At 43.1% G+C, this 24,718-nt stretch overlaps 1 protein-coding gene across 4 annotated transcripts in view; it reads left to right on the forward strand.

The window, feature by feature from the left end:
- SPATA13 (spermatogenesis associated 13) overlaps positions 1-24,718 on the forward strand; it is a 92,928-nt gene that overhangs the window by 26,323 nt on the left and 41,887 nt on the right. For 3 of the 4 annotated variants that reach the window (XM_073583109.1, XM_073583111.1, XM_073583110.1), the window contains exons 3-4: positions 13,825-14,190; positions 19,326-19,470. In XM_073583109.1, coding sequence (XP_073439210.1) covers positions 13,825-14,190; positions 19,326-19,470 — 511 coding nt within the window. The remainder of the gene's footprint in view (positions 1-13,824; positions 14,191-19,325; positions 19,471-24,718) is intronic. The other variant, XM_073583112.1, reaches the window with a different exon arrangement.

The following is a 24,718-nucleotide window of genomic DNA, read 5'->3' on the forward strand; positions in this document are numbered from 1 at the left end:
TCGGGAGGAAGGGCTCTGGGGGTTGTTGACCAAAACTGTCCCTGATGTGAATCCGAACAAATTCACTCAACTCTACTCTGGAGAGCCTGGTTTCCAGATTCCAGAGCCCCATTCTTGGGATGGCTAGGATTCAAAGTTGTCGGGTAAAGGATACCTTACTGTCTTGAAAATGAACCCTTTTAAAAACAGAAAACAGTGCGTCTCTTGCTCAGTGGCTATTTCTGGTAGTGCAGGTGTTCTGTATTCTTGTGTATGGGGCCAAACAGCAGTACCCGACACAGTGCATATATAGGAGCTTTACTGTTTCTAAATTTAAATAAATAAAATTTATATATATTATAATATTCCCAGTTATGAAGGTAGATTTTAACTGTTAAAAACAAGAAAAAGTGCTAAGTGATAATACTGTATATATCTGGAAATGTAAATCTTTAACTTCCCTTGCACAGCCTATAAGTCTCCCAACACTGACTTGGTGCTCTCAACAAGGAGAAACGTTACTCCTTAAGCCCTCTATCAGAGGCCTATCGCCCAACCAAGCCAGTTCTTTCCTGCATTGCACTGTGTCAACATGGCAAAAACACGTCTGCAAATGGAGATTCTGGTTTGGCTTTCTATCCTAAGGCCTCTTTCACACATCAGGTTTTTGCCGTCAGGCGTGATCCGGCGCTTTTGACAGAAACCGGATCCGGCGAAATGCAATGCCGGATCCGGTTTCCCCCCCATTGACTTGCATTTGCGCCGGATCGCGCCGGATGGCCATGCGTTTCATCCGGTTTTTGCCGGATCCGGCAATGTGTCGCGATCCGGCATCTGGAAAAAACGGCTACTGTAACGTTTTTTGTCTCCGGCGAAAAAGCCGGACCCGCCGGATCCGGCGCGTCCGGCTTTTTCACACAATGAAAGCCTATGAGCGCCGCAATGCGCCTGATCCGGCGAAAGCCGGATCCGGTGGCCGGATCCGGTTTTTTTGGTCTGAGCATGCTCAGTAGCTCTGCCCACAAGACATATATAAAAGCAAGACAGTGGGACCCACAGCCACACCCAACATGCCACCCAAGAAAGCAACCAAGCGCAGCAGGAGAAGGCAGGAGACCACTGCAGCACCATCAGCACCACCACCACCCCAAATGGAGCAGCAAATGGAACATGCTGAGGAGGGGAGTCCAGCAGCAGATGAGAGACGGTAATTATCAAATCTCCCATTCCTCCAAACTAGGGCCATGGAATATCAAGATATTCATTGGCCCTTTGTTTCTCTTTATTCAACAGCCGCCCAAGAGATGCAGCAGCAGCAGCAGCAGAAATGGCATCACTGGCAGCAGCAACAGCAGCAGCAATACCCACAGCCATGGAGTCTGGCCATCAACAGGACAGCACATCTTCTTCTGGGAGCCCTCCCTCGCATCGTCAGCGTTTGACGGTAAGTTTTTATTTCCAAAATCCATCATCTCTGTAATATATGTCTATTCATTGCCTTTTATTTCAAAACAGGAATCACAAGATGAAGAGGAGCTCCCAGAAGAAGAAGGAAGGGGTGGACAGACACCTGGAGTGGGCTCACAATTGGTAAGTTTTTTGCATCAAACGCAGAAACACAACATCACACTACACACAACACATAGAAAACAATGTTCTGCAGACCACACACAGCAAACAAATGCCTACATCCAACGACATAACATTTTTTGTTTTCTTCTCTAGTATTCCCAATCTGGTGCTCGGCCAAGAGGTCCTCGCAGTGCCTCCCAGGGTCGTCGGCGACAGCAACGCGGCGGTCACCAGCATGTAAGTATAAATATTTTTGCTTTGTTTTTTTGCACTTTTTATTTCATTTCTTTTGTGGAGCCTAATTATGTTATTTTGTCTTTTTCTTTAACAGCCTTCACAGCGTGCTCCCGACTCTGACGGTGAGGATGGAGGACTCAATGTGGACCACCTCATCGATCTCGTCAGAGAAAGGGAGCCGCTCTGGAATATGGCTGACCGCCGCAACGCTGACCTTATCGTTACCCAACGACTCTGGGAGGAAATCTGTTTGCTCCTTGTGGGCCGCTGGGAGGACCTCGATGTTCGGGCCCAGATTAAAGAGCGTAAATATATACAGTAACGGTTGCTTGATGTAAACCAGTGTTTCCCGAACTCCAGTCCTCGTGGTCCCCACGGATCATGTGTTCAGGATTTCTATTTACTATGGAAATCCTGAAAACATGACCCCTGGGGACCATGAGGACTGGAGTTTGTGAAACACTGATGTTGTATACTAACCACTCCTTTCTCGTTTCAGGGAACAGAATTGTGAATCGGTGGCGGTCTGTGAGGGATCGTTTCAAGAAGGAGTTCAACAAAGAGATGCGGGCCCCGAGTGGATCTGGAGGACGCAGGAGCAAGTACAAGTACGCACGAGCCCTGTCGTTCCTCCGGGAAACAATGGTCACTAGAAGGTAAATATTACACACCACATGTGAAAAAAAATGTTAGATGTAACTTTTTTTTTTCAGCCAGGGCCATACCATGTCAGTATTTTAATTGTTTTTTTTTCTCTTTATTCCACAGCACGGTGAGCAGCACTCGGGAGCCTGCACGATTGGACCCTTCTGAGGCGATCCCTGAGGAGACCAGCACCGAGGGACACTTCGACCGCCCCGGTACATCTGCACCTTCCCAGCCTTCCCACACATTCGACCCATCTGTCCCATCCACCAGCACAGGAGCATCGTGGCCGCCTACATTACATGAAGCTGCTGGTGAGGAGATCGCTTTCCCTTTACCCCACCCTTCTGCCCCTGCCACCTCTAGTACACCTGCGGGTACTGGGCGACAGCGGCAGAGGGGTCAGGAAAAGAGTTATGCGCAAGAGTTCTTGCATCTGAATGCATCTTTCCAGAACTGTCTAAAAGTCTTGTCAGAGCAAATCTCCGCAGGCTTTCAGCAGATCAACTCCAGCATTCTGGGGGTGAAGACACTTCTGCAAACCATGCATTCAGAAGCAAGATCTTCGCCAAACCACACCTTTTTCAGGTCTGTTGTGGAGCGCATGGCAACACTATCTCCTACCCAGCAGATGCATGTAATGCATTCGTGCCACGGTGCTCTACAGCAGGTTACCTCCCAACCTCCACCTCCCACCACTGTAGTTCCTCCACCTGCACCCCCTCCAGCCACTTTCCATCCTCCCCCTCCTATTACATGTGCACCCCCTCCAGCCACTTTCCATCCTCCCCCTCCTATTACATCTGCACCCCCTCCAGCCACTTTCCATCCTCCCCCTCCTATTACATACCAGCAACCTCCCCAGTACCAGACATCTCCCCACTTCCAGCAACCTGCCCCGTACCAAACTCCTTCCCCGTACCAAACTCCTTCCCCGTACCAAACTCCTTCCCCGTACCAAACTCCTTCCCCGTACCAAACTCCTTCCCCGTACCAAACTCCTTCCCCGTACCAAACTCCTTCCCCGTACCAAACTCCTTCCCCGTACCAAACTCCTTCCCCGTACCAAACTCCTTCCCCATACAACTTTCCATCAACATCATCTGCTCCTACAGTCCCTGCCCAACCCTCCACTCCACCGCCCACCACCTCTTCTGCCTCCCACATGTCCACCCATTCTGTAGCTTTTTCCACACCTTCACCTCTAACTGTTCCTTCCCCACCACGATCCCAGTCCTCTCTCCACACACCCAGTGTCGAAGTGTCCCGCAGCCCCTCCAGCAGTATTTCCACCCCACACTACACAGATTTGTAATGTGTGTTTTTTAATAAAAATGCCCATTGGGTTTAAAACCTTTATTAAAAAAGTTTTTTGCACTTTAAAAACATTTTACAAAAAAAAAAATTTTAAATAAAAGTTAAATTATCGTTTCACAATGGTTGTCTGTCATTTCTTTCTGCGGCGAACTATGTTTTAAAAAAAAGGTTAAATACAGGGTATTTCAAAGGTAAAAAGGTATTCAAAACCAGGTATATAACTGTGGGTAAATTTTAGCTTTTTGCCACAGTTGTGTTCCTGGTTGTGTTTGAAGCAAAGTATTTCACCTAAAAAGTTGTGTTTATTGTTGGTGATTTCCTAACAATGTACACAACTTTTGTTACAAGGTGAAATACTTTGCATAAAACACAACCAGGTACACACCTGTGGCCTAAAGCTAAAAATAGTAAGACCATGACAAGATAGCCAACTTTGGTTGGCAAAGGTATATACTGTTGGTCCAGAAGGTACACAAGTTTGGTTAGGGCACAAATCTTTCACACTCTGTCATCCTGCCAGTGTACTCTGCCTTGAGGTGACATAAAGTATAGTGCAAAATTGTCCCTCATTACTGAAACCGTCACAGAACTTCTAGTGGTAATATTTCCAATGACAACATCCATCTTCGCCAGTAACTTGCTCTTCTCTCCAACCTGCACTTTCTTCTCTACAACCTGTCAAAGAAGGGCTGTAGGAACATGCTATATATAGTTTTCCAGTAGCCAATCCCGTTCGGAAGGCCACAAGGGTCAATTTTAAAAACCGGATCCGGCGTAATCCGTCGAAAAACGGATAGAAAAACGGATGAACCGGATGAGACGGATCCGGTTTTGTCTGTCAAGAACAAGACGGATCCGGCAGAAAACCTGATCCGGCACATCAGGTTTTACAAAACATTTGCCGGATCCGGCATTCCGGCACGACGCCGGATCGCGCCTGACGCCGAAAACCTGATGTGTGAAAGTAGCCTAAGTCATGAGGCAAGGCCCTTTCTTTTAGGGGTCGATATTGAATTTTAAGATTGGTACTTAAAATAAGTGGCTCTAGAGTTCCAGTTCTCTTCTTCTCCTAAGAGGCTATTTGCATGTTTCAATTTCCAGGACATGTTTCCCTATGCCTGTTCTCTCCACAAGGGAAACTTTACTCCTTAAACTATATATTTGGAGTCATTTGTGGATTATTGTTGTTTATGTGGTTTATTTAATAAAGGCTGCTGTGGCCAATGCAGGGCCGGCGTTAGGGCCAGGCAGACCAGGCAGCTGCCTAGGGCCCCCATTCCTCCAGGGGCCCCCAGCCAGTGGCTGCTATGGGGCCCGAAAGAGGGACCTGGAGCTGCACCCCCCCCATCGCGCATGCAACTTATTGGCATCATAGATGCCGATACAGTTGAAGGCACTGATGGAGGAGAGAACGTCAGCTAACGCTCCCTATTCCGTCACTCTGCTTGTGACTCAGCGGGTGCACGATGATGTCACATGTGTGAACGGATCATGATATGTCCTACGTCGGGAGGCTCAGGTGGGCACTACAATGTGAGCCGGGCTGCTATAGTATCTTTATAGATTCTTTATTTCTTTCCCCTCTTCCTTTCTCTCTCTATGTTCTTTCTTTCTCCACTTTCTTTCTGTCTCTAATCTTTCTTTCTCTCACTCTGTGCTTCCTTGCTCTCTCTTGCGCTCTCTCTTGCGCTCTCTCTTGCGCTCTCTCTTGCGCTCTCTTGCTCTCTCTTGCTCTCTCTCTTGCGCTCTCTCTTGCGCTCTCTCTTGCTCTCTCTCTTGCGCTCTCTCTTGCGCTCTCTCTTGCTCTCTCTCTCGCTCTCTCTCGCGCTCTCTCTCGCGCTCTCTCTCGCGCTCTCTTGCTCTCTCTCGCGCTCTCTTGCTCTCTCTCGCGCTCTCTTGCTCTCTCTTGCGCTCTCTCGCGCTCTCTTGCGCTCTCTCGCGCTCTCTTGCGCTCTCTCGCGCTCTCTCTCGCTCTCTCTCGCTGTTGTTTCTTTCCCCTCTTTCTTTCTCTCTCCATTCTTTCTTTCCTCTTTCTCTCTCTGTTCTTTATTTCTCTGCTCTTTCTCTCTCTGTTCTTTATTTCTCTGCTCTTTCTCTCTGTTCTTCCTTTCTGTCTCTCTGTTCTTTCTTTCCCCTCTCTTTCGCTCTCTCCGTTCTTCCTTTCTCTTTCTCTCTGTTCTTTCTTTCTCTGTTCTCTTTCTTTCTCTCTGTTCTCTTTCTTTCCACTCTCTATCTCTGTTCTTTCTTTCCCCTCTTTCTTCTTTTTCTTTCTTTCTCTCTCCCTCTCTGTTCTTTCTTTCCCCTCTTTCTTTCTCTTTCTCTTTGTTCTTTATTTTGCTCTGTTCTTTCTTTCTTTCTCTAATCTTTCTTTCTCTGTTGTTTTTTCTGTCTGTCCCCTCTTTCTTTCTCTGTTTATTTCTTCTTTCTTTCTCTGTTTTTTCTTTCTTTCCCCTTTTTCTTTCTCTGTTTTCTTTCTTTCTCTCTTTCTTCCTCTCTCTCTGTTCTTTCTTTCCCCTCTTTTTCCCTCTCTATTCTTTTCCTCAGTACTAGTCAATGTGCCAACAGTACCAGCCACTGTGCCCATAATGCCAGCCACTGTGCCCTCAGTACCAGTGTGATCAGCAGTGCTAAATGGGTGTAGTTGGGGCGTGGACGTGGGTGCGACTAGTTGTGAAATGGGTGTGGCCTAAAATTTGCCACATTTATCAAGGACAATGGGGAGTGCATTATATTATATCTAATGAGACGTGAATTATACTGTATCGAGGACTATCTGTCCCCATCATGCTTCCTCAGTCAGTGTAAAGAAACTCGGGAACAAGCGTCAAATGGCTCCAATATTGTCAATCACACTCATTTAACAGCCTGAACTCAGCGCATGTAATTACAACCGAAATGTTTCTGTGTGATGGTGCAATATGTGAGCATTATGGGCCGCACTTTGTCTAAAACGGGCCATGGGCCAATGTAATATATCTGTGTGTCATTATTTTGGGAGAGATCGAAAAGGGGTAGTGATTTGCCAATACCCTTCATTATGCATTGTAAGGCATATCTGACAGTATTATGACTGGTTAAGCGGTACGTATTACCAAAGTGTAATTGTCTGGTATACGCTTGATAAATCTAATTTATGTCCATTTGCATTAGTACTGAGTGATTAGTCTCGCCTATGTATAACCTTGGAAAAAATAGGATACTTGCGGAAAAGATGCCTTGGTATGACGGCTAGGACTGAAATCAATAGTTAAATACCATATGTGTATAACTTATACGATATAACCATATAACGCCAGTGACTAATGCTTTACTGAAAAATGTGAAATGTCAGTGATTAGGGAGTCCAGTTAGACAGTAACCTGCTGTAGTGCCAAGCTCCTATTATTATGGGCTGTTCCTTCTCACCTTAGGATCCACTATTCTGTGCTTACAGGGAGTTTTTCTCAACTAGACAACATTTTCAAATACCCTAACATGGATTAAATAGAAAGGGACCCTCATTGACCAGTCAGCGCAGAGAGTGGCTACAAAGAGGGCCTCGCACTCATGAGGACCTAAAAGTTTGCCACCTTTTTTTTTTTTTTTTTTCCATGTCAGGTTCTTTTTTGTGTGTGTGACATCTCCTATTTTGCTTGGTGAACCCTGAGTTGTCCTTTGTGTATAGAGGTGTTGGCTGTCATTGATTGTAATCCTGCTTTTGATGATAAGGAGCCTGCTGAAAACCCTTCCTGAAAGAAAAGGAAGTTGGAGCCTAAAAAAGCCTCAGTGGCCAGTGTGGAATTTGCAGGATAACTAACTATACTTTTTTTTTTTTTTTTTTTTATGATCATTATATGATAAAGTGGCAGAGGATCCCCAAATACAGGTGTGAAAAACTTGTTGCATCATTCCCAAGAAGACTCATCTACTCAATACTGAGCAAAGGGTCTGAATACTTATGACCATGAGATATTTCGGGTTTTTCTTTTATAATAAATTTGCAAAAATTTCTATATTTGTTTTTTTTTTTTTGTTCGTTTTTTTTTTTGTCAAGATGGGGTGCAGAATGTACATTAATGAGAAAAAAATAACTTTTTTGAATTTACCAAATAGCAGCAATGAAACAAACAGACTTTCTGTACCCACTGTATATTACCTTTAAATGACCTCCAATCAGCTGCATGTGAGCTGATTGGCATTCCTTTAATCACCTTTTTTGACTGGCTAATTCTTAAAAGGGATGGTCTAAAATTAACATTTATTTTAATCCTATCTATTGCTAGAGTGGGACCCTCTGGGCCGTGGCACCGAGGGGCCCCTGGGCGAGCTGCCAGGTGGAACCGACCCCTATACAAGGACCGTTAGGAGCAGGCCCAGGGGTTCGAGTACCACGGTAGCCGGTACCGAGAGGGGCGGCTCAGGATGGACTGGAGTAGGACTGTGGGACTGAAGTGTAGATGACAGAACAGAGCTGGAACACAGGAGACAGGAATGGAATAAGACAGTAGACTGGAACGTGGAGGGATGGCTGGAGCAGGAACACAGGAATCAGGATTAGAGGAGGACGGAAGAACTGGAGCAGGATGGAACTGGAACACCGGAGGCAGGACTGGAGTACGACGGCAGCACTGGAGCAGGATGGAACAGGAACACCGGAGGCAGGGCTGGAGTAGGACGGCAGGGCTGGAGTTGGACGGCAGGACTGGAGCAGGATGGAACAGGAACACTGGAGGCAGGACTGGAGCAGGATGGAATAGGAACACTGGAGGCAGGACTGGAGTAGGACGGGAGGACTGGAGCAGGATTGAACAGGAACACCGGAGGCAGGACTGGAGTAGGACGGCAGGACTGGAGTACAGCAGAGGACATGGATAGCCGGATTGCGAGGCTGCTGCAGGGAGCACACGAGAACGGGACAGTGAGACTGCAGAGAGCACACAAAGAAGCGAGGCCCAGTGTGCTAGGAAACACAACGATCAGGCGCCTCCCTCAGGGGGAAGCAGCCTGATATGCCCTTGTCTGGTCTGCCATTGGTCAGGGGGTGCTTCCGGGTCAGGGCATAGCCGGAGCACAAGAAGCAGAAGGAAGGTGCGGCCTATGGCGCATGCACATTGCATGGAAAAACTCCGTCGGCCGCGCGTCTGTCAGAGGTGACCGCCGTGGCTGTCGGGCGGCGAGGGGCTGCGGCGTGGGAGCGATGGCCGGGTGAGTATGCAGAGACGGCGTGACATCTATCTCTAATGTAGTAATCTAATCATTTTTTCTAAAATACTTTCAATTAAAAATTCCCTCCCATTCCCTCACTATGCTATCGAACTGCTTAATTTTTTTTTTTTTTTACCTACTTCCCGTTTGATGTTTTGTTTGAGAATCCCCAGTGCATGCTGGCATATTCAAATTAGACATTATCCGGTCACTGCTGCAGCCTCTGCCCCCACCGTGAAACAAAGTGTCATCAGTGACCTCCATTTCAGGGGGAAGGCTAGTCCCTTCTATACTGAGCATGCGTTGGTAATGTCAATTTAAACGTATTCAGAAGGATCTTGTCACTGCAATATTCTTTTTAATGCACAGTGACAGTGCGCTCCTTCGCTGGCTCTGATGAGTGATGAGCCAGTAAGTGTGCACTGTCAGTGCACATTGGAATAAGAGAACTCAGAGAGCAGAGACAAGCCACAACCCCTGAAAGAGACGTCACTGATGACTTTTTGTTTCAGGGAAGTAGCAGAGGCTCTGGAATTGATGATGAGTTCCCAAACAAAGCTTCATCAAACAGTCTAAATGAGCCTCTATGCTTTTGTCCAATGCTCACAGTTGTGGAACCGAATAGTATCTCAATGATATTCTTATCCTGTCGGCACAAACACTTTTTTTTTTTACAATATTTTAAAAACCGCTTAAATTACGTGGCATTTTTTTTTAACTTTTTTTTTTTTTAAATTTTGCAATATTTTGTATGTGCTATACATAAAGCCACTGATGCTATACCTTTCCATCACCTGCTCTACCACAATCCATAGAACTGAATCTATGCACTTACCTTGCAATATACTGTAGTGGGTGTTTACGAATCCCTGAATGTCGGATTTGTGAAACTGACCTTAACTTTTTTTTTATCGATTTAATAGAACAGGTTAAAGGAACCAATTCTGTTTGATTCTCTGCCAAACCCATTCAGCCTGGGTCCCACACCGATGTCTACTTCTTGGTTCTAACCCTCTTGGGTGTCAAGGTCAAAGTGTGACCTGACTTGCTCTTGTGAAATCGGCTCCCCCGCTGTCCATCGCTGATCGCGCGAGAATGTCCGGCTCCATTTCTCATCGTCAGCTTCCTGCTGGGCTTCCTGCTGTGACGACGAGCGACGCTGGACGCAGGCGGGAGGATGTCAGGATCGCTGTGTGTGAAAGGTGAGTATCGTGCGCTGCGTCGCTGCTGCATCGCTGTGAGATCTTCCTGTGTGAAAGCTCACTAGCGATCATTTATCGATGCACCAGCGATCCTGACCGGGTCGGATCACGGGTTGGATCGCTGGTGTAAAAGGGCCTTTACTGTATGTGTTGATTAGTATAGTGGGAAATAAGAGTTTTGCAATGGTTAGCAGTTCGTTGAAAGGGACAAAAAAAATATTTCTTGGAAGACTTGTGCAGCAGAGATTACCCAACAGTCTGTAGCTTCAGCCACATTCAGTGATGCCAGGTTATGGTAAGACACATTAGATATACAAGCATATAGCAAGAAGTTATCCACAGTATAAAAGACTCTTATTTCAGTCTAAAATCTATTAAAGGGGAAATTGTAGCTGAAAGGAAACCTGTTGTGTTCCCAAACACTATGAGCCAGCAGATATGGGGTTAATATGCAGGTTAATAGTGTTCTAAGTCAGCGTGGCCACCACACTGAGAGCCCGGCTGCCAGGAGAAAATGGACTTTTATTCTTCCCTACAGTCTCCAGCTTTCAGTCATAGAGGTGTTGCCGGTGAGGTTCTAGTCCCTGTTCAGTGCATCGTCAGCGGCAGCTATAACCACGTACCGTCTCTGGCTGATAGCCGGCTCTGATGCACTGCGTAGCCAGCTGTCTGTGCTGCGGCGTAGTTTCAGATGCCGCTCACTGTACACTGACAGGTGACTGAAGGCACGCCGACCTACCCCTATGACTGAAAGCCGGAGGCTGCCGGGGGAAGGAACAAAGTTATGGGAGGAATAAAGTCGCTTTCCGTGCAACAAACGTATCGATAAGAACGCTGTTCCCTGAAGATTAACCCCTATATCTGCATGTTAATAGCATTTGAGGACATGATAGGTCCTTTTTAAGTTTTGCGTAACCCTTCTACATTATACCGTACAGAAAAGTGCTCTAATATGTATCTATAGTCCACCCTGCAGTAGATTCTCCAGTTTTACCCCTTCTATGAATTGTATAACGTCTGGAATAAAATTCTCCATCGAGCTTGTATTTAATGAGTTAAGAAAAGCTTTGGTAAAGGTGCTGCCCTGTGAGAGGTACAAGGTTCACCGGCAAACACAGACAGCAAATAAAAGGCAAACTCCGTGTTGTATGGAACAACTTGGCACTAAGTGATCGGAGGTCGGGATGCCGACAGTTACTTGTCACTTGTTACATTGCTTCTGTGGACCCCCAGTGTCTGTTACAGATACAAAGGTATTCTCATCCATTTCTCTCTGTATTTTTAGATGTTTTTTATTATGTGATTATTTTTTTTTTAATCATATTGGCATTTACCGGTATATTATATTTTAGATATTTGCAGGTGCCGTAATTTGATAAATAAGATTGCAAAGTGTTATAGTTGTGGAAATGAGTGATATAGAGGCCTACAAAACTGCATAAAGTCCAGGGAAAATTATGGGTGCAGGATTTAGTTTGGACGCTTTTATGTAGATCACAGCGATGGGGGGGGGGAATCGGGTTTACGTATTAGGTGATAGGAATGACAAAAATCCATTAGAAATTAGTGGATAAACAGTTTATCAAACGAAAGGAAAAAAAAAATCCCTGGACTGGAAGTTATTATTAATGTGTCATAAGAAAATGTCGTACTGCTTCAAGCAGGATTTTATGTGAAATGTATTTTTTTTTTTTTTGGGGGGGGGTAATGTTTTTTTTTTTCTTATCGTAATCTTTATTTTAAAAAAAATTAGAGAAATCGTGCAATTTTCTCAATCAACACTGGGGTTATTCTAGACTTGTACGTTCTGCACTTTCTGTACATTAGACGCACACTATATTTTTTACTGAAGTGTCTAATCAGGGGTGCAAAGATCATTGTGAAGGGACATCTTCTATTGTGAATGGTAGATCCTGTGTTATCAGCCTTGTATGGAGGTGTTACCTGTCATTGTAATCCTGCTTCTGATGATAATGAGACTGCTGAAAAGTTTTTCTGAAAAAAATAAGTATGACTCTTAAGTTATATAGATGGTGATGTGAACTATGTGCAAATGTCTTTAAAAGACATTTAATTAAAAAAAAAAAAAATGATTTAAACAATACTTAATTTTCAGATGATGCATTCCCCTTAATCTATGATATATCATTATTAACCATTTTAATATTTAATTGTAGGGAAAATTTGGTAATTGCCAATATGGCTTCCTAGCAGTTATGGTGGGGTTTGTTTTCAAGCTTTCCTAAACTCCTTAATTAAAAAATGTCTTGTTCCAATGCAGTAGCAGAAAAAAGAGATGAATATTTGTGGGAAAACTGAGCTTTCGTGCATAGAGGTTGTCCATGCTGTTGTTGTTGGTCTTCTGGTGAGATGGAGATCAGGCTTTACTGGTCCCATTCCTTTTTTTGTTAGGTGGAAACACTGTGCAGGATTCCCCTCTCCAGAGGAACCGCGTTGTTAGCAAATTAGAGGTAGGGAATTGAACAAAACAAGAGGAAGATCTGTAAGGTTTTCTCAAGATGAGGGGTGCTCCTGGTAGAGTTTTCAAGCCTCCAGAAAGCAACGCATCACCAAACTTTTCTACTGCACTACCCTAGCATGTAGACTTATCGGGTGCCAGGGCATGGATAGATCATGGCCTATCAGAAAGTCATGTGGGCATGCAAATAAAAATGTCCCTATCTTTCGAAGACCACTAAGGAAAGTTGGCAACCGGGGTTATTGGTTATGAATGGGGAAACGAATACCAGGCAATTATGTCCAGGCTGACAAAATGAACCATAACTGGACCCTTTTTTTATTTTTTGTTCGACCATCAAAAGCAAAAAGAGCACATAAGTACTAAGTAAATATTCTAACTTGAGGCAACAAAATAGAATATTACAAATTAAATATATTTATTACAGGAATCCAATGTAGTACTTTTTTGGATTTAGTTATAACTGTCATGAAAATTGAGTGATTAATATTCCCCTACACATTAGACCAGTGGTCCCCAACTGCAGTCTTCAAGTGCCACCATCCGGTCATATTTTCAGGAAATCTTGAAAACATGATCTGTTGGTGGCTGTTGAGGACTGCAGTTGGGGAACACTGCGGTAGACTATAGTCAGCAGAATCTGCTGATATTGGCAGGATTGGCCGACAGTCTAATGGGTGTGGGGGGCCTCCCAACAGATGTCTTGGGAGAATAGGATCTGGCATATCTGAATTTAAACTGCCTGTTCTTTTGTTCTCTGAGATATAAGCCGTCGATAGAGGAGTCTGGCAGGAGGTCTCTCGTTGAGAACACAGCAGCATTTGGCATAACTGAGCATCTCTGTGTATTGGGCACGATTGCTGTCGTCCAAATGTTCGGTTGACCACAATCTATTCTCTATGGTGGGCTTTATTGGCATTAATCCATCTACTTGGTACCGTCGTATATCTGACCTTTTGTTTATCTGCTCCATTTGTTCTTTAATGATGATTTTTGGTCGTAATTGGTTAACACCATTTTTTTTACTTTTGTAGTGCTCACTGCTCAATTCTAACACTCAAAGATGAGCAGCACAGTGTACACGATTAGGACTCACATGTACAGACACAAGTCATTGTCATTTTCTTCCTTTCTTTTTATTGTAAGTTTTGTTAATTGGGCTAACATTCATCCAGTTACCTCACTTGCATTGTTCACGTTTTAAAAAAGGTTACAACAGAAGATTCCTGGACCAAGTCAACATCTCAAGATGAGGAAAAAGCAGAATCTCAAAAAGTTTCATCTCAGAAATGGGTCATGGGAAAAAGCCGGTGTAGGCCAAGACCTCTTTCGGATTATGGTCAGATGGCCATTCGCAGTTTCTCCATCCCAGAAGATTCGGTTCCTATGGAATGCCAAAGTGCAGATGGTGGGAACTGTACATCTTCTTCACAGTCTGTTGGTGAGGAAACAAAAGTATGCAAACCTGGCATGGAGTTCCAAGGGAATTATAAAAGAAGACCCATTTCTGTAATAGGAGGTGTCAACCTTTATGCGACAAGCGAGGATGAAGAGAATGGAGATATGCTTCAAAAAGTAAGCTTTGGAGCATGACCTCTCTGCAAAATAAAAGACCTTCTGAATCTTCTCTTGAATGATGTCCTAACATTTCTCTTATCATAATTTATTTCCTTAAGAATGAAGCATGCATCCTCTTCGACTAACTCCAGTTTCTTGATTTCCTTACTAATTGTATTCAAACATCAATAAAATTGATAGTACGTTGTGTTGATTGTGGCTGTTGAGATATTGCATGCTACTGAACATTAATCATTTATTACAAGATCTGTGAGCTAATCACTTAATCATATTGCGTTATGTGCCCTTATCTGACCTGTTTACTGCTTAAAACAAGTATATTGAAGAGCAATACTGGTTAAAGAAGCACTCCCAGGAAATTTTTATTCCACTAACCTGTCTAGATATGCGTGGGGTTTTTTTTCTTTTTTTAGTGTAAGTACAATAAAATATTTACTGGTCACTGTCTTTACCAGGTTCCAGCACCGTTTCAGTCCTCTTCACGCTCATTTGACTGAAATTCTGACTTGCCGACTTACACTGGGCTCTGTGTGAAATGGAAGAGGCTTTTAACACTGTAAAGTTGGCCACACACATGAGATGGCAGTCGAGAAAACCATGCTTCAGCCAGTTGTTTGACTGGCAGCCATCATCTCGGCTGACTCTCCGATACACAGAAGCTCTCATTCAGCCGAGTGCTCCTGTGTTCTCAATGAGAAAGTTGCCGATTTTCCCATAAAGTCAGTTTGCCGGCACCCCCTTATACATTAGACTGTTGGCCGAAACTGTCGATATTGGCAGGCTTGGCAGACATTAGTCTAATGTCACGAAGTCCTATGGAGGCTCCATAGACTTAGGCTGTGTTCACACACAGCGTTTTTTTAGCGGTTTTTCCAATAAAACCGCTAAAAATAAGCTTCCCATTCATTTCTATGCATTTTGCACTTTTTGTGCATATTGATGCGTTTTTTACCACGAAAAAAACGCATCGCGGTAAAAAACGCAGCATGCTCATTAATTTCGCGGATTTTTCCGTGTTTCTGGCTACTTCTATGCGTTTTGAAAACGTGCAGAAAAAAAGCGCATAGAAACCTCGCGGGCAGAAAAAAACGTGCGGTTTCTGGGAAGAGAGTCAGGTTTTTCAGCAGTGTGCACTTTGCCTTACCGTACATTATAAGGCTTCAGTCACACGTTCAGTATTTGGTCAGTATTTTACCTCCGTATTTGTAAGCCAAAACCAGAAATAGGTGAAAAATGCGGAAGTGGTGTCGTATTTCTATTATACTTTTCCTATATACTTTTCTGATTGTTCCACTCCTGGTTTTAGCTTACAAATACAGAGGTAAAAAACGGACCAAATACTGACTTTGTGTGAGCATGGCCTCAAAGCGACATCCGCCTCACACACAAACCCCGGTGTGATCCGGTGAGTCGAAATTTCAGCCACTCGAATGAAAAGAGGACTAGAGCGACGCTGTAAACTGAACAAGACGGTAATCGGCAAGTTTATTATTCCACTTACAATACACAACACACATGTGTAGACCTTTTTTATTTGCTAAACCTTTCTTGGTTTGTTTTTTTCAACCACATATTGGTGGTCTTAAGTGGATTATTGAAAAAACCTTTTTCTCATATTAGATTTTCTAGGGCCATCCGTGGCCTCATGCATCATACCCTCCAGGAATCCCATACAGTTACCCCAACCGTAGTGTAATAGTGACAAAACCCATAGATGGCCCACTGGAACCATGAAGCCTTACGACTATACTTTTCCTACTTTAATGGATACAGCTTTTGCTATTTATGTCCTCAGAAAACAACTCCCCAACAAACAACCGCTATAGAATATTTGAGCAGTGAGCATCATGGTCCTCTATTCCATAGAAAAGTGTTGTTATCATAGGTTATGTTCACATTAAAAAAAAAATCTGTGTTCAAAAAAACCACAAGAAGTATTTCAACTGGAAATTGTTTCAGGCAAATTTCTTTTTTTGGAGTTTTTTTTCTAAAGATTTTAAGTGGTTTTAATATTTGATTTTTGTTTTTTCTTCCTGAACCGTTTGTGTTTTTTTTTTTGTTTTTTTTTTTTTGTGGCCTTTTGTTTGGACAGTGCCTAGTTTGGTGTGGATTCCATCAGGATCCGCTTCAAAGAAGTGATTTGCATTTTTTGAAAACAATCCTTTTCTGAACAGCAAAATTGATTCCCTATAGAAATCAATGTTAAGATATTTTTAAGCGATTTTTGAGGAAGATTTTAGCGCAGATATACAATTTAAAACTAAAAAAATCTCAAAAAATGCCATGTTTACAAGCAGATTTCCAACATATTGGATAAATTCTTGATATCGAACAGTGTGCACTGTCGGGATTCTCCCGTGTCGTGAGTGGGCAGTCTTGTAACTGGAATTTCTCGATTTCCATTCTTCCAACCACATTCCGACTAGACATGTCTGACCTTGCTAATTCACTTCTTTTGAGGGAGTTTGCACACTTCTAGTCGACACGTGACTGCATGTCTGCAAATCGCATACTTGTCTCCGTATGCAGTTATATAGAGTAACTGCAGACTTGAACTCCAGGCCTGGGACAACCCCTTTTAATGAATCCCGTTGACTTAAAAGTTGTTCCATAAGTTCAGTCATTCTGTCTGCCCTTTCATCAGAAAATTACCGCTGCATGCTGCACTTTTTTATTTTTATTTTTTTTAGAGAAATGTGGCAAAATCTGCATGGAGACTTCCAACAGACTCCAAAATGGAAATAAGAGGCTGGGCAATGCTAGGGGTGACTGGAATGACCTTCTGCCCCACTGTCTATGGCAGTAAACATGAATGCTACATCAACCGGAACATGCATGTTTTACGGGGTAGTTGGAGAGATGGCACCTAGGAAACATGCAGGTTATAACCACAAATGTGCAGAATACATGAGCGCAAAAGTTAGTGAAGCCTTAAATGAATATATATATATATTTTTTATATAGTAATACTGATATTTTTTTTATGTAAGCGATGCTTGTAGCCTTTTCATGATAGAATCGGCGGCACTGAAAATTTTGAATGTCACTTCTATAGGATGTAAATAAAGTTAAAATGGCGTGAAATTAAAAATGCCGTCCCTCTCGGCCTTGTTTTTGCCAATTGGAAAGGTCAATATAAAATCATGTACAGTACAGTCAATTATTATCACAGACGGGGAGGGGAAGCAATGTTCCACATTAGGTTACAGGAACTTCAGCCCCCTTGTATAATTCTGCTATTATTGACTTCCAGAAAGGGAACAGGAAAGCGGCAAGAGAAATTCCCCTCCGTATAAAAATCGTCCAATTTTCATCAACCAAAACCAACCATTTTTTCATCTGTATGGCAATCCATTTTTATACATCAGTGAATAAAATTTACAAGGCAAAAAAACAGTTTCCTATGTTATTAATGGCACTGTGTCGTTTTACAAAAGAAATCTGCCGCTATACACAAAGTATACAGGGACCAATCCTGATGAAAGAAGTATGATACATAATTGACGTGAATGATATGGAATTATTTTTACTGCACCCTTGGGCTTAAGAGTTTTTTCCAGGACTATTTTATTTTAATTTTTTGCTATGGGCACAAGAACTAACAGGCAGATAGTTGCTAGCTATCTGCCTGTTCCACCCGGCACCACTTCAGATCAGTCACTGAACACTCCTGCCAGCGATTCTGCTGCTCCACCTCTACAGAGCAGCTCTTCTTCTCCCGCTCTGCTCTGTCATCAGGACATGACCGCTGACGTCATATTGATTGTCAGTCGGCTCCCCACAGTTAGGCAGCGGGGAGCCAGCTGTCAATCAGCACGGCATTGGGAGTCTTGCCCCGTCAACAGAGCAGAGCGAAAGAGAAGTAGCTGCTCTATCTACAGAACGTCAGTGGAAGCCGCAGAATCGCCAGTAGGAGAGGTTTGTGACCGCTCTGAGACGGCAGAGATCGGCAGCGGGTAGGACAGGCAGGTAGCTAGAAACATAAGGCCCATAGTAAAAAGACAAAAGATAGTACCGGATAATCCCTTTAATTGCTGATCATTCAACTTTATATAGAGAAACTTGGATCATTTCAATAAAGCAATCCTCTTTCTTGTAACTGTATGCAATCTTTACATAAGAATAACCAATTCTATGTCAGTTTTTTTTTTTTTTGTACAAGTGTTATTACATATAAATTTGTGCAGCATCCCCTAAGCACACTGCCATTCTTCTTTCTTTTCTCCAATCATTGCACAACAATTTATTGCATGCAACCCTGTCCTTCGTAGCATGAAGGCAGCACAGGTCACTTTCTCCTACAGGATCAGTACACTCCTTTCCTGCTGTTACGATACTCCAAAAACTTGTTAGGTTTTGTTCCCACGAGGAGTTTTTGGGGAGTATTTTATGATGCGTATTTGAGAAAAAAATTCAAGTAATCGATTTTACTGAATGGGTGGGGGCGTGACCTAAAAGTTTTCGAACACTGATTAAACTTTTTTTAATAAGCTTATTATGGCTCAGTAACAAACATTTTACCCTCTGTACCCGCACTGATGGTTCCCTTGGTCCCCGGCTGATCTTTGTTTTCTCCGATGCAGAAATGATGTACCGTTGCAGCTTTGACGTGTCAACTTTACTGGTACCGCTGCAGCCAGTGACTTACTACCGTTGTCATGTGCTGGGACTAAGGAAAAATGTCAAGTTTCGTAGAACATATAGGCCCTCGATTCTGTACTCCAGTCTTGATGATGAGTGTGCGCTTAATGAATTTGGTGCATTTTTCAGCTGCTACATGCCATGGCAAGGAATTTACGCCAGTCAGTTACTAGAGTATACGTCTGTAGTCATTTATGCCACACTTTTGGCATAAACTGTGATGATTTTTTTTGTCTCTCTCTCACCCTCCTCCTAAGTTCAAGCCACTTTTTCAAACGAAAAGTTGATCAACCTGGCCCGATGCAACTGGCGTAAACAATGCTAGCGATGGTAAAATTTTTGCACCATTACAAGTTGTGAAAAATTTTGCAACTTTTCATGTAGTTTTACATCTGAAAACATCTTGATTGGGGAGATTTGGTTGGGGTTTGCGTATTTTGCTTAATGTTTCTACTAACCAGATGTATTTTGATCTTTTGTCCCATTTGTAGCCGATCCCTCGTCCTCCTGTTCCATCACACAAAGTGCCTCCATACAAGGCTGTCTCTGCTCGCTTACGGCCCTTTGCCTTCTCTCAAAGCACGCCCATTGGCCTTGACCGAGTTGGACGTAAGCGGACTGTACGGATTTCTAACAGTAAGTTTTTGTTAATCTTTATTTTTTCCATTTTTTTTATTTTTCCATGGGTTTCTGGAAGTTGTTTGTTTTAATCACGCTACATTCAAACATTTTGTATTTTTGTAACGTAGGTAGGTCATAGGAAGCTGAATCAAATGTGATACCATGACATCTGTAAACCGTTGGATGGTTCCTGAGAAATCCTGGTTTTTCAAATATGTAAATGAGCTGAAAAGATCTGTGTCAGAGTAGGATCTCCTTTACAGGTCTTTACTGCTCATTTACATAGTTGAAAAACCTAGAATTTCTCTGGAACCATTCAGCGGATTACAGATGTCAAGGTATCATTTGACACAACTTTCTATGACTTACATACCCATGTAGATGCAACAAGAAAACACAGAATGACAGATTTGCAAAAATACTCTGCAATAAAAAATGGCAGTAATCAGCAAGTGCTGGATAACAAATACAGGGTATTTAGTCGATACTTTTTTTGCGCAAAAAAATGTACACCAAGCTGCTCCACCACGTCAAGGTAACCCCTATCGAAGCAGTCCCTATCTAATGTATTAAAAACCTGAACATGTGAACAGTGTCTAATATGAACAGGATTCAGACAGGCCGCTCCCTGGTATGGGCTTGTGGACTGAGACAGCTCTTATGTGCACGTCACACAAGAGAGGGGTGGGGTCTCTCAAACCATGCTAAGCAAGAAAAAAATGGATTAAAAACACACATGTGACATGCACAATTGTGAACACGTCGATCAGACAATGCTCACACCACCCACTAACTGAGATACAACAAGAAAACACAGAATGACAGATTTGCAAAAATACTCTGCAATAAAAAATGGCAGTAATCAGCGAGTGCTGGATAACAAATACAGGTTATTTAGTCATGCACATAAGATCTGTCTCAGAACACAAGCCCATACCAGGGAGCGGCCTGTCTGAATCCTGTTCATATTAGACACTGTTCACATGTTCAGGTTTTTAATACATTAGATAGGGACTGCTTCGATAGGGGTTACCTTGACGTGGTGGAGCAGCTTGGTGTACATTTTTTTGCGCAAAAAAAGTATCGACTAAATACCCTGTATTTGTTATCCAGCACTTGCTGATTACTGCCATTTTTTATTGCAGAGTATTTTTGCAAATCTGTCATTCTGTGTTTTCTTGTTGTATCTCAGTTAGTGGGTGGTGTGAGCATTGTCTGATCGACGTGTTCACAATTGTGCATGTCACATGTGTGTTTTTAATCCCCATGTAGATGGCCTAATAGGGTTGGTCCTACGGACATGTTCCCTTTAAGAGGCAAAAAAATACATTGGCCTTCCATCCTGAGTAGTAAAAGTTAGAGCACATTATTAAATATTAAGGGGGGACGAAGGAACACAGTATTTTAGTTGTGGAGCCTGCTTTTTGACAGTGCCTTATAAAATAATACTACAGTTCCTGCATGTCCTAAGCATTTATGACCCCTCACTCCAGAGGGGTCCCTGCAGCAGTTGCATGGGCTGCCGTTATGATGCATCTTTATGTGTACAGACTGATGAAAAATAATCCGTAAACCTATAAACCACCACAGCTGCCCTGATGTGTTTTCTATCTGCTCCATACATATTTGCTTTTAAAGCAACTAGCAATAATAGCAAGTAAAGCACGAAAAATCTTTTTTTTTTTTTTTTTTAATTGACCAAGCTATACCGTTTTATGGATTGTCATCTATCAGTCAATGGTTTTTGCCAGGTGTCTATTGGGTTCACTGTAGAAGAAATTATGTTTGCAGATTAGTTGCTCCTGGTCTATGCCAATAAGTAATGACAAAATATGGATAGTGTGACTGCAGCCTAAACTCTGCCCTCCGCTAGGTGACTGACTTGCTGTGGCAGTGATAAGTGTCAAACACTTAATGGAAGGCGGAGTGAGGCTGAGAATGGAGCAGAGAGAAAAGGCAGCGGAAGTGCTACTTCCTGCCCACAGCACTTCCAGTCTCATTTGGAAATCATTACTAAAGTGGATGTTTCTGTAACGGAGCAGAATTTTCATTTAATAAAGGGTTTAATTCATGATTTTTCTTTAAGGGTATGTGCATATGTCTTTTTGGGTAGATTCTGCCTGAAAACTCTAAAAAAAAAAAAAAAAAAAGTCATAAAGAATGAACAAGAAGCAAGCTGTATTGACATTGCTGTGCATACGTTCAGTCTTTTTGAACTTTGCTTAAAGCACCACTCCAGCGTTTTGGGTTTGTTTTTGTATTTTTTCCAGTGCTGGAGTGGTGCTTCTAATGAAAGATTCCAGCCTACGGTCTTATACTCACCTTCTAGCGTCTTCATTTTTTTTCTCCGGTTCTGCGGCGACAGCTTCTGACTGGTCGGAAGTCAGAAGTTACATCGCAAGCTCCCAATGCAAGTCCATGAGAGCCAGAACGAGGCTCTCATAGACTTATATGTAGTTGTGACCTCCGGGGCTCTCCATGAAACACTGGAACGATCTGGCAGGTGACAAAACTACTGGAGACCAATGGGAGCGGCGGTAATAAAAGGTGAAGATGGCGGCAGTTGAGTATAAGAGTAGGGACAGGGACCTTGGATTAGAAAAACCACTCCAGCTTTCAGGCTTCATAAGCCATGAAGTGACCTGTCCAATCTTTGGAAGTCTTCCAATTGGAAGCCAGCCACTGTTGATACATACATACAGTACATACATCTTATCCGATCATGCCCAGGTGTTATCTGAGCTTCTCTCAGTGCTCGTTTATTATGTTCGAGTCCCTGCGGCTGCATGTCTCTCAGCTGTTAGCCATAACACATGCAGGGATTACCTGTCGAGCAGCTGCTAGACAAGTAGGTGCGGGAACTCGAACATATTTTTTGAGCACGCCGAAGACACTCGGTCAGCACCGGAGCATAAATAAGACCTTATCCGAATTCCTTCGCCCATCACTACTGTTTGGCACTGCGTGCTCTTCTTTCTTTCAATATCCTACCTACATAATACACAATATCTTTTTTTTTAAGGTATAACAATAACACAAACCCTTAAAACCAATTAAAAAATATAAACTTTAAACTATAGCTTGAAGTTGGTGCAGATGATGCTAGGAGTTCATATCCGGCTCCTTGCGCTTTATAGACTGGATGGCAGCGGAGCCGGCTGGTAGACTGCATTCATATTGATGTTTAGTGTTTTCGCTTCCTCCCTAAGGGTACCCCACAGTGTCGTCATTTTAGCAGCCAAATTTGCAGCATCACATAATGTTGATCTGTCAGTTCCCTCCTAGTGTCTGGCCTGAACTGCAGGCGTGGAGGATGCAGGCGATGAATAAGCTCTTTCCACAGCCGGCTTGTGGCAGTAGCCTCTCATGTTGACTGATCGGATTTCCCCCTTTTTGTTATACCAGCTGTAATATTTGTTTTTAGCTTAGTTTTGTGCATTTTTACTTCTTTTCCTATAAAAGCATGGTGGCCAGAGGGGAAATGGCACGATTCTGGAGTCTGGAAAGTCTTCATACGGGTAGGTGTGCGGATGCTGGTGTCTCTGCCTTTCGGGAAGTAGTTGGTGTAGATGGGAATTACGGTATTTGGGATGTGGGCTCTGCTGATATGTGCTGCACATGGAGTCACTGCAGACAGCCATCGGGAGCCAGAAACCTGGATTAGGATTTGAGCTTTGCGTTACTGCAGGGAGCAGCTCGCTTCACAGAAAGGGAAGAGGAGAATCAATTACTGTTCTAATTCCAGATTTCATAGCCGCATTATCCATGAAAGTCCAGACGTCTGTACACTTTTAACTCTTTCCCTGATGTATTATTGGGAATCTGAAGAATTGTAAGTGTACGATAAATTGTGAAGTAGACAGCTGCTTGGCCAGAATATTACAGAGCCCGAGAATGAATGAATGAATGAATAAATCTAATATATAAAGCTCAAAGTGTGTAAGTGTGTGTGTGTGTGTCCGGGATAGGCATCCGCACCGTCGCAGCTACAAATTTTAACCCCGCGCGTTCCAATTCACCAAACAATTTTGCCCCTATCTACATACTGGGGAAACAGTGTGTGCGTATCAAGCCCCGCCCCTCATTATGATGTCACAATGGTTGCCATGGCGACGTTGATATCATAGGTTGCAAGCCCTGCCGCCGCTCATTATGATGTCATAATGGTTGACTATGGGATGGAGGATGTGTGATGGGTATATGGGCACTGGACTATGGGATGGAGGATATGTATGACGGGTATATGGACACTCGACTATGGGATGGAGAATATGCATGATGGGTATATGGGCACGGGACTATGGGATAGAGGATATGTATGATGGGTATATGGGCATGGGACTATGAGATGAAGGATGTTTGATGGGTATATGGGCACTCGAATATGGGATGGAGGATATGTATGATGGGTATATGGGCATGGGACTATGGGATGGAGGATGTGTGATGGGTATATGGGCACTCGAATATGGGATGGAGGATATGTATGATGGGTATATGGGCACGGGACTATGGGATGGAGGATGTGTGATGGGTATATGGGCACGGAACTATGGGATGGAGGATGTTTGATGGGTATATGGGCACTCGAATATGGGATGGAGGATATGTATGATGGGTATATGGGCACGGGACTATGGGATGGAGGATGTTTGATGGGTATATGGGCACTCGAATATGGGATCGTGGATATGTATGATGGGTATATGGGCACGGGACTATGGGATGGAGGATAATTATAATTTGCTATAACTAACCACAGTTAGTTACTAAGCCAGGGCAGCGCCGGGCTCTTCAGCTAGTATTATTATATAAATAGTATATATAATTTATTTTGTTTATTTATTTTACTCACTTATATAGCGCCATTAATTCCACAGCACTTTACAGACATTATCATCACTGTCCCAGATGGGGGTTCACCATCTAAATTCCCTATCAGTATGGTCTTTGGAATGTGGGAGGAAACCGGAGAACCAAGAAGTAGCAGCAGATACATTTTACTACTTTTCTCAAATCTTTAAAGTGCTGCAGAATGTTTGCTCTATATAAGTAAAATTATTATTTTTTTTATGTATAAAAAGTATATTAGGAAATTCCTAAAATTAAGATAATCTTTTTCCCCTAGCCATCCAATAATGATGATATGCAAGGTGGTGGAGGGATGTCTAATTCATCATATATCATACAAACAGGCTCCTGTTTTACTGCAGCCTGTATTCTGTCGGTGGCACTAATAGACTCAAGGGATGGGTATACTATT

The sequence above is a fragment of the Dendrobates tinctorius genome, unplaced genomic scaffold, assembly GCF_039654945.1.
Source record: "Dendrobates tinctorius isolate UK_male_01 unplaced genomic scaffold, ASM3965494v1 ptg000075l, whole genome shotgun sequence".
Lineage (NCBI taxonomy): Eukaryota > Metazoa > Chordata > Amphibia > Anura > Dendrobatidae > Dendrobates > Dendrobates tinctorius.